We start from the raw sequence: 13306 nt of genomic DNA, 5'->3' as shown, positions 1-13306 counted from the left end.
CCCTTTCAGAAATACCACCAGCTGAGGATCAAGATTCTCGGGGACTGTTACTACTGCATCTGCGGCCTGCCTGACTACCGAGAGGACCACGCCGTGTGCTCCATCCTTATGGGGCTCGCCATGGTGGAGGCCATCTCGTAAGTGGGTGCCCCTGGGAGGGTGGGGCGGCCAGATGGCCAGCACCATGGAAGATCTCCTTGAGCTGTGGAATAGGCTCAGTCCTGGTGCTGATATCCAGACATGGCTTCCCTCTCTCACAGCTGTGGGAAACAGCAAGGCTCCTCAGCTGCTGGGACATGTTTCCCACCCTTTGGTTCTGGCATTTTCTTTTCTTTTTTTCTACTGGAAGGTGGAGTTGGGAAATTCATCCTCTGGTGGACTTCTCCCATCTTTTCTCTTTTCATTTTGCTGTTAGGGTATCCCTCCCTAGACAGATCAGTTTGTCCTCCGGGTTGCAGTTAAGGGACTCTGAGGTCACATGCTATGGGGGAGGGGCGGTGGCAGGTGCTTTGGGAACCTAGCCTAACCCAGGCCCTGCTCCCACCTGAAGGGTGGTGAACTCCCTTCCTCGAGCTCCTGCACCATCTCACTGCTCCACCTGGGCCTGGAGAGCCCTGGAGAGGCAGTCCTTGGGTAGACTCCACCTGTGGTAGCTTGGGGAACCATGGAGCCCCAGGTAGGAAAGGAGGCTTCCAGGAGGCTTCTCCCCGTCAGGGTCAGAGCCTGGGACACCCACAAATGGCGTCTCTGGGCAGCTGTGAATGCTCACTGGCTTCCTGCCTGTAGCCCCTCTCGTGTCCCCTGCCTTCTTCTTCCACTGTCAATAGATTAGGATTAAAAAATTCATCTCCCTCCTAACCCAGCTGGCAAATAGAAACTTGAGGGCACAACTGCTCCAAGGTATGTTTGAGGGGAAGGTTTATATTGTAGGTGTGGGGGAAGAGTCCAGGGCAGGGAGAGAAAGCAGAACAAGGTCAGCAGACTGGATTTAGCTGTGGCGGGTTGGAGTGAAGAGCAAGAAAGGAAGACAAGAGAGAGGGGGGGCAGGCAAGAGAGCGCATGGCCAAAACAGCAAGGTTCCCGGAAGCTAGGGGAAGGGGCTCCCAGGAGCTGGAGAAGTTTAGGATGGGGGTGGGGTGAGAAGAGCCCCAGCCTCTGTAACAGATACTCCACGTGCTGACAGAGCATGGCAGCCAGCATGCACTTTGGTATGCTAATAGGAACCACGGTTAGCCATTCACTCCGAGTTTCTTTTGGACCTGACAGCAAATTTCTGAAGTTTGTGTTTGTCGCTCCTGGAGTTTCTCTGGCAAGGAGCTGGCTGCAGTTTTCGTTCACCTCTGCGTCTGCAGCGGTAGAGCGCACACATCAGACACTCACTCAGTGAACTGTTAACCGCGTGAATGAAGAAGGGACAGGGGAGAAAAACAGGAGAGCCCTGTGGACCGTCACTGTGTCCCCTGTGCCTGTCATTACTGGCTCTGGGCTCCACTACCCCAGTGCAGGCCGCTTAGCTCAGGCAGAAAGCCAGAGGGGATGTGCCTCACCCAGCACCACCTCTCTGTGCCTGGCAGGTATGTGAGGGAGAAGACCAAGACTGGAGTGGACATGCGCGTGGGCGTGCACACGGGCACTGTGCTGGGCGGTGTCCTAGGCCAGAAGCGCTGGCAGTATGATGTGTGGTCTACCGACGTCACTGTGGCAAACAAGATGGAGGCTGGTGGCGTCCCAGGGTGAGTGCTCCTGCCGAGGAGGGGGGGACCATTCTCATACACTCCTAGGGCTGTGACAAGGGGTCCCCCAATCCCTTCCCTTCAGGTGCAGTGTTCCTACCTTCTGTTCCCGTGTTGTAGTTTTATTCCTGTTCCTTTGTTAAAACACTCTGCCCAAGCTGGGCTTGGTGGAGCACGCCTTTAATCCCAGCACTCAGGGAGGCAGAGGCAGGTGGATCTCTGTGTGTTTGAGGCCAGCCTGGTCTACAAGGTGAGTCCAGGACAGCCAAGGCTACACAGAAAGCCTGACTCAAAGAAAAGAAAAAAGAAAACACTCTACTCAAAAACAACCTTCAGAAGAAAGGATTTATTTGCCAGATTATACTTTTCGGTTTATCATTAAGGGAAGTCAGAGTAGGAGCTGAGGCAGAAGCCGTGGAAGTTGACTAGCTCAGTCTCTTCCCCACTCTCAGCCAGTTTTCTCGTATAGCTCAGAGCCACCTGCCTAGAACAGTGCTGCCCACAGTGAGCTTGATCCCTCTGCATCAACCATCGGTCAAGATAATTTCCTTCAGACGTGGCCATGGGTCAGTTTAATCTGGGCAGCTCCTCACTTGAAATTCCCTATCCCTGGATGACTCTAGGTTGTATGAAGTTGACAGAATGAAAAATAGAAAGAAAGCTAGACAGATCTAACCAGCACACCTGGTTGTGGCTGGGAGACTACCCTCAGGGGCCTGTGTCTGGGCAGGCTGCAGGAGGGCCTGGCCCACCTTCCTGCCTTTGGGGCCTCCTCATCAGAGGCTGCTCCTGTTCTCTCCTCAGTGACTATATGGCCTTTATTCCTCTTGGCAGCAGAGAGGCAAGGTGGAGAGAATCTAATTCTTGAATTTAGAGCTCAGAGCTGGTATTGAAATTTGGTATCTCAACAGCCCAAAAGAGAAATTATACTCCTGTTCTAAGAATTCAACAGCCTCTGCGGCCAGAGCTCGGACCAGTGGGTGCCATGCTGCCCACACAGTTAGCAGAGCCTGCTTCATTGGTCCCTGCTGTACCCAGCATCAGTCAGTGCTCTGTGGGCCACTGTCTGTCTCCGGGGCAGGCGAGGGCTGCCTCTGGAGAAGGCTCGGGGTCTCTCCCTCTCCTGCAGGCGTGTGCACATCTCCCAGAGCACCATGGACTGCCTGAAAGGGGAGTTTGATGTAGAGCCTGGTGACGGGGGCAGTCGCTGTGACTACCTAGATGAGAAGGGCATCGAAACCTACCTCATCATTGCCTCCAAGCCAGAGGTGAAGAAAACAGCGCAAAATGGCCTCAACGGCTCGGTGAGTCCTCTGTCTAATTCTAAGAGTACAGAGGAGGAAGGACAGGGATTTAGGCCAGGTGAGGTGGCGCACACCTGTGATCCCTCCACTCAGGGAGGCAGAGGCAGGCGGATCTCTGTGAGTTTGAGGCCAGCCTAGTCTATCAAGCAAGTCCAGGATAGCCAAGGCTACACAGAGAAACCCTGTTTCCAAAAGCAAACAAACAAAAAAGGGAGGGGGTGAGTGGGTGGCGGAGGGATTTAGAAAAGAGCAATTAGCCAGGGGTGGTAGTATGTACCTGCAGTCCCAGCACACAGGAGGCTGAGGTAGGGGTTCAGAGACAGGTTGCACTACATAGCAGGTTCAAGACCAGCCTGGGTTATAGAAGTGGTTATAGAAAGGCTGGCTGGTGGTTGGCCATAACCAGAGGTAGAGCCGCTTAAAAAATGCATGAGTCCCAGGCCGGTAAGTCTGGCAGTAGCTTCTTCCAGGAACCAGTTCTGGGTGACAGCAGTCATGTGTGGCAAGATGGCATTAAGATGGCTGTAGTAGTCCCAAAACAGCATCCAGAAGGAGAGGGGCAGAAGTGGCTGAAACTACAGTAGTGGCATTGCTATCAAGGGAGAGAGACGTGGTGATGGGGCTGGCCATAGGAAGAGGAGAGCCAGGGCCAAGTAAGGTTTTCCAGCAGAAATGAGGAAGGAACAGGACAGAAAGAGCAGCGTTGTCCTGGGGGCCTGCCCTGGGCCTGGTCCCTGCATGGCGGTGCCACAGTCTCCCTTCTGCCTACCCTGCTCTGGCAGTGCTGGCTCTCGGCTGTCACTCACATCCTCCAGGCACAGCTACTGCCAGCCGTTCGGTTTTCCTGTACTTCTCCTTCCTTTTTTGATGTTCCTTCCTGTCTCTTCTGAAATGGCATCGTTGTAGTGACACCCTCCCCGGTGACCCCTTTTATGACTCCCCAGCAACCCCTACCCTACTCTTTCTCACTCCCTTCCACCTTCTTATGACTGCTTCTTTCTCTTACCTATTTTGCTATTGTCTCCCTTCCTCATGAGAATATGGGTTCCGAAAAGTCAGATCTCAACAGATACTTACTAATTGGACAAGCAAGCTGTTCACCTTTTACAGTGTTTGACTCACTCCCAGGTTTGTAGGGGTAATTCAGGCCTGCCATGGGCCCCACCCAAAAGACACCTCAGAGCACTCTCACTGAGTTACGGTCTTAGAAATAGGAGTTGGAACAATTGGGTCTTCTCTCTGTTTAGAAAACTACTCCTGGTAGCAATGAAAATGACAGGAATTTTTTTTTTTAAATGAATGTTGTAGAGGACAAACTGAGTGGTGAAATTTCTGGGTCAGCAGGACTTCTGTCAGTGTAGGAGGAAGTTTCTGGAACAGTGATGGGAAAGCCACAGGCCGGAGTAGGGAGTAGGCCATGTTTCATGGTCCCCATGAGCTCCTTTTTTTCTGTGGCAGGCTCTGCCAAATGGAGCGCCGGTGTCCTCCAAACCCAGCTCCCCCGCCCTCATTGAGACCAAGGAGCCCAATGGGAGTGCTAATGCCAGCAGCTCCACCTCAGAGGAGGCTGAAGAGCAGGAGGCCCAGGTGGGTGTGACGCCAGGGCAGGGATAGGGAACAGTGGTTGCTGTGATGGGAGCCCATGCTGGGGGCAGGGTGTGGGCCACTAGTTCAGGCTCTGTTCTTTCCATCGATGTGAATACAGTTAGGTGGGAGAAGGGAGGATGATGTCCCAGAAGGCACTCCCCCGGAAGCATCGTCTGGCTGGAGTAGCCGTCTTGCAGATTCAGGATGTGGGAGAATTCTGCAGGGTGGGAGCCTGTGTGGGAATGAGGGTGTGTGCGTACACACTCCCTTCTGAGTAGGTCGCACTTCATGGGGTCTGTGCACCGAAAGCCTGGAAAGAAGGGCTGGCATGTTGCCCCAAAGGATGAGGAAGCCACCCAGAATCCCCCATTATTACGAAACCTGTCAACCATGCCCATACAGGAGACCTCTGCCTTAACGGTCCGATGGCTGGAAGCTGGTGGCCTCACTGCCGCTGTCTCTGTGGAGACGGGTTGATCCCAAGGTTTTAGATGCTGTAGAAGGTAGACAGAGATTCCTAGAAGCTGGCTTTTCCTTGAGCATCCCTCTGGCTGCTTCTCTTTAGGATAATTTTATTGGGGCTGGAGGGATGGCTCAGCAGTTTCAGAGCATTGGCTGCCCTTCCAGAGGAACCAGGTTCAGTTCTCAGCAGCCACATGGCAGCCCACACCTGTAACTCCAGCTTCGGTGCTTCTGACACCCTTATACTGACACACGTGCAGGTAGAACACCAATGAACATAAAATAAAAATAAAGAAAAAAAAATATATATATATATAAATGAATATGAATATAGATGCTATTTTTACAAGAAGTAGACTTATAAACTTTATGTAGCTTTTACACTTTATATATCTTGGCCTTGACATGGCTTAAGAAGCCCAGTCTTCATGCTTAGCCGTTAGTGGGTATCACTCATATCTGGCTTTCGCTCCGGCTTCAAATGCATTCCAGACTCACACAGCTCGGGTAGGTCTGCGCAGTCACCCCTTAAGGCTGACGGCTGTGCGATCGAGAGCCAGGCTGCTGTAGAGCTTCTGTTAGGGGCCCGAGGAGACAACGGCAGGTGGAACCCGGGAAAGGATTTGGTCCTCGGTCCTGGGACCTCTGCTCCCCAACTCTTCGTTAGTCTTTCCCACACCCTCCCCCGCCTGTCCCATCCCTGCCACTGACTGTGCTTCCTGGTTCACAGGCTGACAACCCCTCGTTCCCCAACCCCCGCCGCAGGCTGCGCCTCCAGGACCTGGCCGACCGCGTGGTGGATGCCTCTGAGGACGAGCACGAATTGAACCAGCTGCTCAACGAGGCCCTGCTGGAGCGGGAGTCCGCCCAGGTGTAAGTGGGTGCAGCTGCCACCCCTCACTGGCCCTTACTCCGTGCATGCCACAGTCATCTGAAACAGGGTCCCATCCCAGCGAGCACGGCAGGTGTGGCGTGTGGGTCACAGGGCTTGTCTCCATGGCAGGGTAAAGAAGAGAAACACGTTCCTCCTAACCATGCGGTTCATGGACCCAGAGATGGAAACGCGCTACTCCGTGGAGAAGGAGAAGCAGAGTGGGGCTGCCTTCAGCTGCTCCTGCGTGGTTCTGTTCTGCACGGCCATGGTGGAGATCCTTATTGACCCCTGGTGAGGAGGTCCAGGGTGGGGCTGACAGGCCAGGCGAGGGAGCAGGGTGCCGGGTGGCAGCAATTTAAGAGAAGAGCCCCTCTGGCTTTGTTTCTGTTCCTTGTCTCTTTCCCTGACCACCCCCCCCCATTCCATAGCAATGTCAAACCCCACCCCTACTGGCTCTCAGCAGTGCCAGGAAAACTGATGACAGGCCCATCTAAGAGGATGGAGGACATTGCTTGTTGGCGTACTTTAAAAAAACTCTTTTATTTACGTTTCTTATATCTTTTTCTCCCTATTCCACCTCAATCCCTTCCAACACCCCAACACCAGGTAGGAGAGAGAAAGGGTTAATGGGAGAGGGGGCGCAGTTCTCTTAGCTGCTTCCTGCCAGTCAGGGTTGTTGGGTTCCTTGGAGCCAGTCCAATCCCTGTTTCAGGACATCTCCAACTTCTTGTCTCACAACAGCAACCAGGAGCAGCAAGGAGTAAGTAGGAAGAGCCTTATTCTTTCTCTAAGCTCCACACTCTCTGGTCTCTGGCATTTAGTCTCTCAGATTTAAACCATCTGCTGCTGGCAAAGAGCTCCTCTCAGAGCCTACAGGAAGCTGTGGACCATCTGAATCAATCCCACATACCACACCTGAGATCAAAACAAAAACGTGTTCATATCCACAACAATTGCTAGATGGCTACTGGAGAGGTCATAGGGACAGGTGGGGGAGGGGAGGATATTACCTCAACTTTAGTCCCAGAGTCGCACTGACTCTCCTTTCTTGGCTCATCTTCATAAAAGTAGGTTTTAGGCTCTAGACACAAACTGACGTCAGTGGCGGCTCCTCTGGGGTAAGACAGTGTATTTCAGAATCAGCTCAGCTGTGGAAGCCCTTACTTGAAGGTTCACTATGACCTTCTCGGCCCCAGGGGACAGGCAAGCGTCTCCCCTCTGCACAGAGTCCTCCGCATGGAGCTCTTCTTGGCTTAGTTGGGGGAGCTGCCAAAACCCTTGGGCCTCGGCTGCCACCTGAGGTTCTGTAGGCAGGACATTGGCAGGTCCCTGAAGGCACCCTGAGCCCCGGTTTTGCTCATCTGCCAAGTGAGGATAGCTGTCCTGCCCAGCTCTCAAGACAGTGGTGAGATTAGAGCCATTCAGTTGACAGGTGCTGTACTGTCCCTGAAGCATTTCTTGGGTGTGTGTGTGTGGGGGATGGGTGGTGGTAGTGGTGGGAACAGGCGTGAACATTTAAACACGAGAGTATGTGCCCAGCAGCGATAGGTGTGGGTAAAGTGAGGAAGGGACATGGGATCTGGCAGAGAGTTGGGTTTGTAGGCTTTCGTAGGTCATAGCTGATCAAGATGGTATGTTAGCGGCCCTGAAGGGCTGGGGAGTGAGCCTCGCACTGTCTGTGGATATTTGTCTCCGGGAGACACAGAGGCAGCTGTGGGCCAAGCCTCTCACGGCATAGTGAGGGACAGTGATGGGAGTGAGGCTGGAGAGCTGGGCTCAGCCCATACTCTTGGCTGCAGAGGCTTGCGGAAAGATACAAGTTTGGCACAGATTTGAGAAGGGGACCCGATGGTTAGTGTGCAAGAGGGACCTGAGACCAGGCTAAGAGATGACAGTGACTGAGATAAGTCAGCGGAGACTCAGACCAGGTGAAGTTTGAGAAGGTGAGGACCAGGCGCTGGATGAGAAATTTCCTTGGAAATTCCTGGATTCTGGAGACAGATGGCCGGAGTCTCTGGCAGAGTTTTTGTGGGGTATGAAGGGGCAAAGGCAAGGACATCTCCAGGGCTTTTTAAAATTTGAGCAATGGGCAGGAGGCAGTCATAATAACCCAGGTAGGGAATATAGGAAGGGCATTAGAGCAGCAGAGATCTGGAGTTTGAGTTGCCTGTGTGGCACTGCCCATGAGGCAGCTGAGTTACATAGTTGGGCTCAGGGAGAGGCGGGCTGCCGGTTCAACCCTGAGAGCTACCCTCACAGAGCATGCTTGGGAGCATGAGCCTCGCTGAGATCACGAAGGGAGAGTGAGTGGGAAGAGAAGCCAGTTAAGGCCTGTGTGTGTCAATGAAATCACAAGGACCCAAAGATCCCCCAAACCAAGTGAGAAAATGAAAGAGGTGGTCCCGAGCTGGATACTGAATTGGCAACATGAGTTTCTGGGGTGCTTGGCAAGAGTGTTCTCCATGGAGGAGTGAATGGAGATGGATATAAGAGAAGGATCTGGACAGAGAGAGAGTTCCCAGGAGAAGAAATGGACGTGGAAAGAGCTCATTCAGTGGGAAAGTCCAGGCAGAGGTCACTGGCAGCCCTCAGCACTGCTTCTGTGTTCTCTTCTTTACTGTTTTCAGCCCAGCTACAGCATAACGCTCATTCCTAAGGATCCCTTCCCAGGCTACTACTGGGCTATTTCCAGGGTGTCTCTGACCCTCCTCACCTCTGGAGAAGTCCCAGTGGGCGGTTAGCTGTGCAAGGGTGGCATTCCCAGGCCCTGCCCTCTGCTGGCATTCCTCTCTACCAGGGCCTCTCATCTTGTTCTGCTAAGGCAGCCACAGCAGCTCCCTGGTCAGAGAAAAGCTGCCAGGCAGTCTTGTGCTCAGCTGGTCCCTGCACTCCCCATTCACTTTTGCTCTTCCACAGGCTGATGACAAACTACGTGACCTTCGTGGTTGGGGAGGTCCTGCTCTTGATCCTGACCATCTGCTCGATGGCTGCCATCTTTCCCAGGGTAAGAGGCACTCTTCAGTTGAGCTCAGAACCCTCCGGTCTCTAGAGTGACACTGTAAATGATGGAGGTGGGTTTCTGGTCAGATCCTGACAGACTTGTCTGTGGGGGTTATGACTTCATCCACCCATCTCCCCCCGCCCCTTCATCCATTCTGTAGCATGAGCAAGTGGAGTAAGGCAATGAAGGGGAAACCCAACTCTAGCATGTGGGTCGGCGTCAACTGTGTGAAAGACGTTAAAGGCCAGATTGAGTGTTCTGCAGACAGTCATGTGCCAGGCAGGCGTTGATCAGAGTAACGGGGAGAGCAGTGTTTTAGGAAAAGCGGTCTAACAGGCTGCTTACCTGGTGACCCTGGAAGTTAGGTGTGCTAACCCAGAAAAGGGAGAGGGAGGCGGCCAGGCAGACGGCTGGCTGAACGCTGCTCCCTGCCCTGGCCTCGCCTCTGGTGCTGCCCACATGCGCTAGCTGCCTACCCAGGAGCTGTGACCTCGAAGCCTAGGGCTGCACACATACCTCAAGGATTTGCACAGTTCCGCTCTCTCCCTGTCAGTTTTGGGGAGCCCACAGGCAAAGCCTGGCCTTTTAGGCTTCTGGGACTAGAGCCTGGGGACAATCAGTCACGAGCAATCTCATCTTCAGGACACACTGATGGAGGCTCAAGCCCTTGAAACCCTGTTTCTTCTAGGCGTTTCCTAAGAAGCTCGTAGCCTTCTCGTCTTGGATTGACCGGACCCGCTGGGCCAGGAATACCTGGGCCATGTTGGCCATCTTCATTCTGGTTATGGCCAACGTTGTGGACATGGTGAGCTTTTGCTTCCTTGTTGAAGGGGCCCTAAGCCCAGGGGAGAGGGCTGTATGCTGCCAGGTTGCCAGTCTATGCCTGTCAGCATACATTTCAGGTGGATGATGCCAAACATCCCAGCCAGGTGGAGAGGGTCTTCCTGTGGGTACTCAGAAATCTTCCCAAGACTGGCTCAGTTCTTTGTAGCCCCATCCACCCCACATCCAGTGGGCCTAGTCCTCGGATATCTGTAGTTTCACATGGAGAAATTAAAGCCTGGGAAGGTTTGTTCATTTGTTTTAGGTCACATGCTAACAGTCAAAAATTGAAGCAGTTTTAGAGGCTGGGAGAGAGTTCAATTGATAAATTGCCTGGGGCCTGAGTTTCATCCCCAGAATGCACGTGAGAAAAGCCAGGCATGGTGGTGTGTGCTCACGGTCTTGGTGATGGGAGATGAAGACAATGGGATCTCTGGGGCTCCCTGGCTAGCCAGTTTATTTTTTGAGTTGTACTGGGCCAGTGGGAGACCCCATCTCAAAACACACACACACACACACACACACACACACACACACACACACACAAAAGAACAAAACAAACAAACAAAACAAAAAAAGGTAAATGGGTAAATGGCATTGGAGGGTGGAGGATTGACACAGGAGACTGTTCTAGCTTACAGAAGCACAGGCATCTTATGTCCACTAGGACAAGTGGGCACACGCACATACACATACACACACACACACCCTGAGATGTGTTCCTCCATCACAAGGCTTAAGGTATACGCTATGAGCATTCATGGGTTGTGTTCCCTGAAGGATAGCCAGTGTTGGGGTTCCACTGGGCTGAGGAGGGGGCCTGTTTCATCTGGTACTCCTCTTACACCTCTAGAGGTGGCTGAGCAGGAACACAGCTCCACAGAGCCCAGGTGGCTCTGGGGAGACAGGGCCAGCTTCTGTTCTCCTCGAATGCTTTGTGAGGGAAAGGGGGCAGGAAGTGTCAGCGGTCGTTAGGATTGCTCTGAGTATAGTGCGCGCACCCTCAGAAGCCCTTCTCTTAAGAATGCAGCTTGAGCCCAGGACAAGTGCTAGAAATGAAGGGCTGGACGGCTGCAGCCTGGCACCTACCTGGAGGAGGAGTCAGCGCTCGAGTGCAGGCAGCGTGTGGGCTGCAGGGTGTCCACCGCGCCGGGTGAAGCCCGGTCCCTCTCATCAGGAGACAGATGGAGTTGACAGGCAGGTCTGAGGACCCGTGGAAGGGCGCACAGGGAGCCTGTACATCCAGGCAGCACGTGCCAGTCCTTACCCAGAGCCAGGTGAGCTGCAGGTTACTCGGCTTAGTTGGCTGAGGGGCACATTTGCTGTCAGCTGTGGAGAGTAGTGTATGGAGCCGACGAGCAGACTCTAGAAGGCAGGGGGGCCGTGGTGGCAGAAGAGCTGTGGCCAGAGAGATTCTGGCTGGCCGCGCAGCCTCCCTTGCAGCAGGTGTGCCGTGGCGGGCACGCTGGACCAGGAGCCTGGAGCTCCTCCTGGGTCTCCATCTTCAGACATCTGTAGAGCAGGTGCAGTGCTTACCAGTTCACAGGGAGTTTTTCTGGACATCAGAGGAGATCATGATAAGGCTCTTCGCAGCAGTCACCAATGTGAAGGTTTACTCTCTGCTAGACTTCCCGGCACTCTGAGGGCACCGTGGCGGGGGCCAGCCGAATGATCACTGCCATCGAAGAGCCCTCTGACCTTTCACCCCCCACCCCCTGTTCCGGCCCTCAGCTCAGCTGTCTTCAGTACTACATGGGACCTTACAATGTGACATCTGGGATGGAGCTGGACGGCGGCTGTATGGAGAACCCCAAGTACTACAGCTACGTTGCTGTGCTGTCCCTCATCGCCACCATCATGCTGGTGCAGGTCAGCCACATGGTGAAGCTCACACTCATGCTGCTCGTCACCAGCGCGGTGACGGCCATCAACCTGTACGCCTGGAGTCCCATCTTTGATGAATACGACCACAAGCGCTTTCAGGGACAGGAGTAAGATGAGGCCTGATGGGGGGTGCATGGTCCCCTTCCTCTCACACCCCACCCCGTCCTCGTTTCAAGGTTCTGGGCCTGTGCTGAGGTGGCTTTCTACCTCAGGTTCATCAGAGGAATGGGTAATAGGACTCAGGGCTTCTTACAGACATGCAGGGGTTGTCGGGAGCGGTCCTTTCCGTCTCAGTGACAAGATTTGGGACGCCTCGGTGTTTGGCCTGGCACATCCAGGTGTGGCCTGAACGTGCTATTATCTGCTCACAGCTCTCCTGTGGTGGCCTTAGAGAAGATGCAGGCACTCCCCACCCCTGGGCTCAATGGCACCGACAGGTAGGTGACTGTATTTCCCGCTGCCTGCATTCACAGCCCTTCCCATAGACAGAAGGGGAACACAACTGCAGGTCCACAGAGAGAGGAGTTGTGTATTTCTCTGGGATTGCTGGCCAGAAGCCATGTCCAGTCTGGACCTGGCCATCTGGGTCTCTCTTGCACAGAAGTGTGGACACAGAGCTGTGTGTGTGGAGGGCAGGGCACAGAGGCTAGAGCTGAGGAAGACCACCAAATGGCAGCTGCATTTAATGGGCTGGCAGGATAAACCGAGGCAGGAAAATGAGGAAAGAGGGCTAAGTTGGAATGAAGACTGGTTTTCTATCTGTGGCAGGGGGCACTCCCCCCTGGAATCCAGTGCAGATCAGCTTTCCCGGGCTGTCTTCCCTTCTGAGAACATCAATGTTCTCTAAGATGCACCCGAAAGTGTTAGACTTTTATGGTTCAGTAAGTAGAGCAGACCCTGAGGCCAGCAGACAGGGCCGATGGAGGATGAGGAGACGTGAATGTGTCCATCATAAAACAAGTCTAAATGGCTAGAGAGCAGTGGTGTACACCTTTAATCCCAGCTTTTGGGAGGCACAGGCCTCCAGATCTTTGTGAGTTCAAGGCCAGCGTATATCTACAGAGTGAGTTTCAGAGCAGAGGAACAAACTCTTACACGGACACCAACAAAAGGCATTTAGATAAGGAGAACAAAACAAACACAAATTCAAGCCTCAACCAACCATCACTATACCCTTACCAATTTGGCAAAAATTTCAAGCTCTGTTATTAAGCTCAATGTTAACTCCTACGCTCTTGGTACTCGAGTATACATTGTTATAACCATTTAGAAAAAAGCTTGGATTGGCGGAGCATAGACCTATGGGGTCGGAGATGTAGCTCAGCTGGTAGAATGCATGGGGTTCCCAGCACAGCATAAGCTGGGAGTGGTGGTGTGCACCCGTAATCTTAAACGGAGGCAGGAGGTCAGAGTTCAAGGCCAGCCTGGGATGAACAGAAACACCTAAAACCCATGGCCCAGAAAAATCCTCTTCTATATACATCCTCGGAAAGTTCAGACAGATAATGTAAGAATGCGCCCACTAATGTCATTCATAATACAAAGCCCAGTGACATCAGTGGTTAATAGGTAAAATTGTCTCTTCCTGTAGCAGGGTCACATACAGTAATGGAAGGTACCTGTAAGTCCACACAGAACT

General features: G+C 53.3%; 1 protein-coding gene across 5 annotated transcripts in view; it reads left to right on the top strand.

Moving 5' to 3' along the window:
* Positions 1 to 13306, top strand: part of Adcy3 (adenylate cyclase 3) — a 73141-nt gene that overhangs the window by 55307 nt on the left and 4528 nt on the right. For all 5 annotated transcript variants that reach the window (XM_055626216.1, XM_055626202.1, XM_055626208.1 and 2 more), the window contains 10 exons: positions 10 to 137; positions 1575 to 1733; positions 2863 to 3037; positions 4496 to 4624; positions 5817 to 5959; positions 6090 to 6251; positions 8877 to 8964; positions 9650 to 9766; positions 11515 to 11774; positions 12039 to 12104. In XM_055626216.1, the coding sequence (XP_055482191.1) occupies positions 10 to 137; positions 1575 to 1733; positions 2863 to 3037; positions 4496 to 4624; positions 5817 to 5959; positions 6090 to 6251; positions 8877 to 8964; positions 9650 to 9766; positions 11515 to 11774; positions 12039 to 12104 (1427 nt within the window). The remainder of the gene's footprint in view (positions 1 to 9; positions 138 to 1574; positions 1734 to 2862; positions 3038 to 4495; positions 4625 to 5816; positions 5960 to 6089; positions 6252 to 8876; positions 8965 to 9649; positions 9767 to 11514; positions 11775 to 12038; positions 12105 to 13306) is intronic.

This window comes from Psammomys obesus, unplaced genomic scaffold (assembly GCF_907164565.1).
Source record: "Psammomys obesus unplaced genomic scaffold, mPsaObe1.curated_primary_1811, whole genome shotgun sequence".
Classification (NCBI taxonomy): domain Eukaryota; kingdom Metazoa; phylum Chordata; class Mammalia; order Rodentia; family Muridae; genus Psammomys; species Psammomys obesus.
This window is presented reverse-complemented; position numbering and strand designations above follow the sequence as displayed.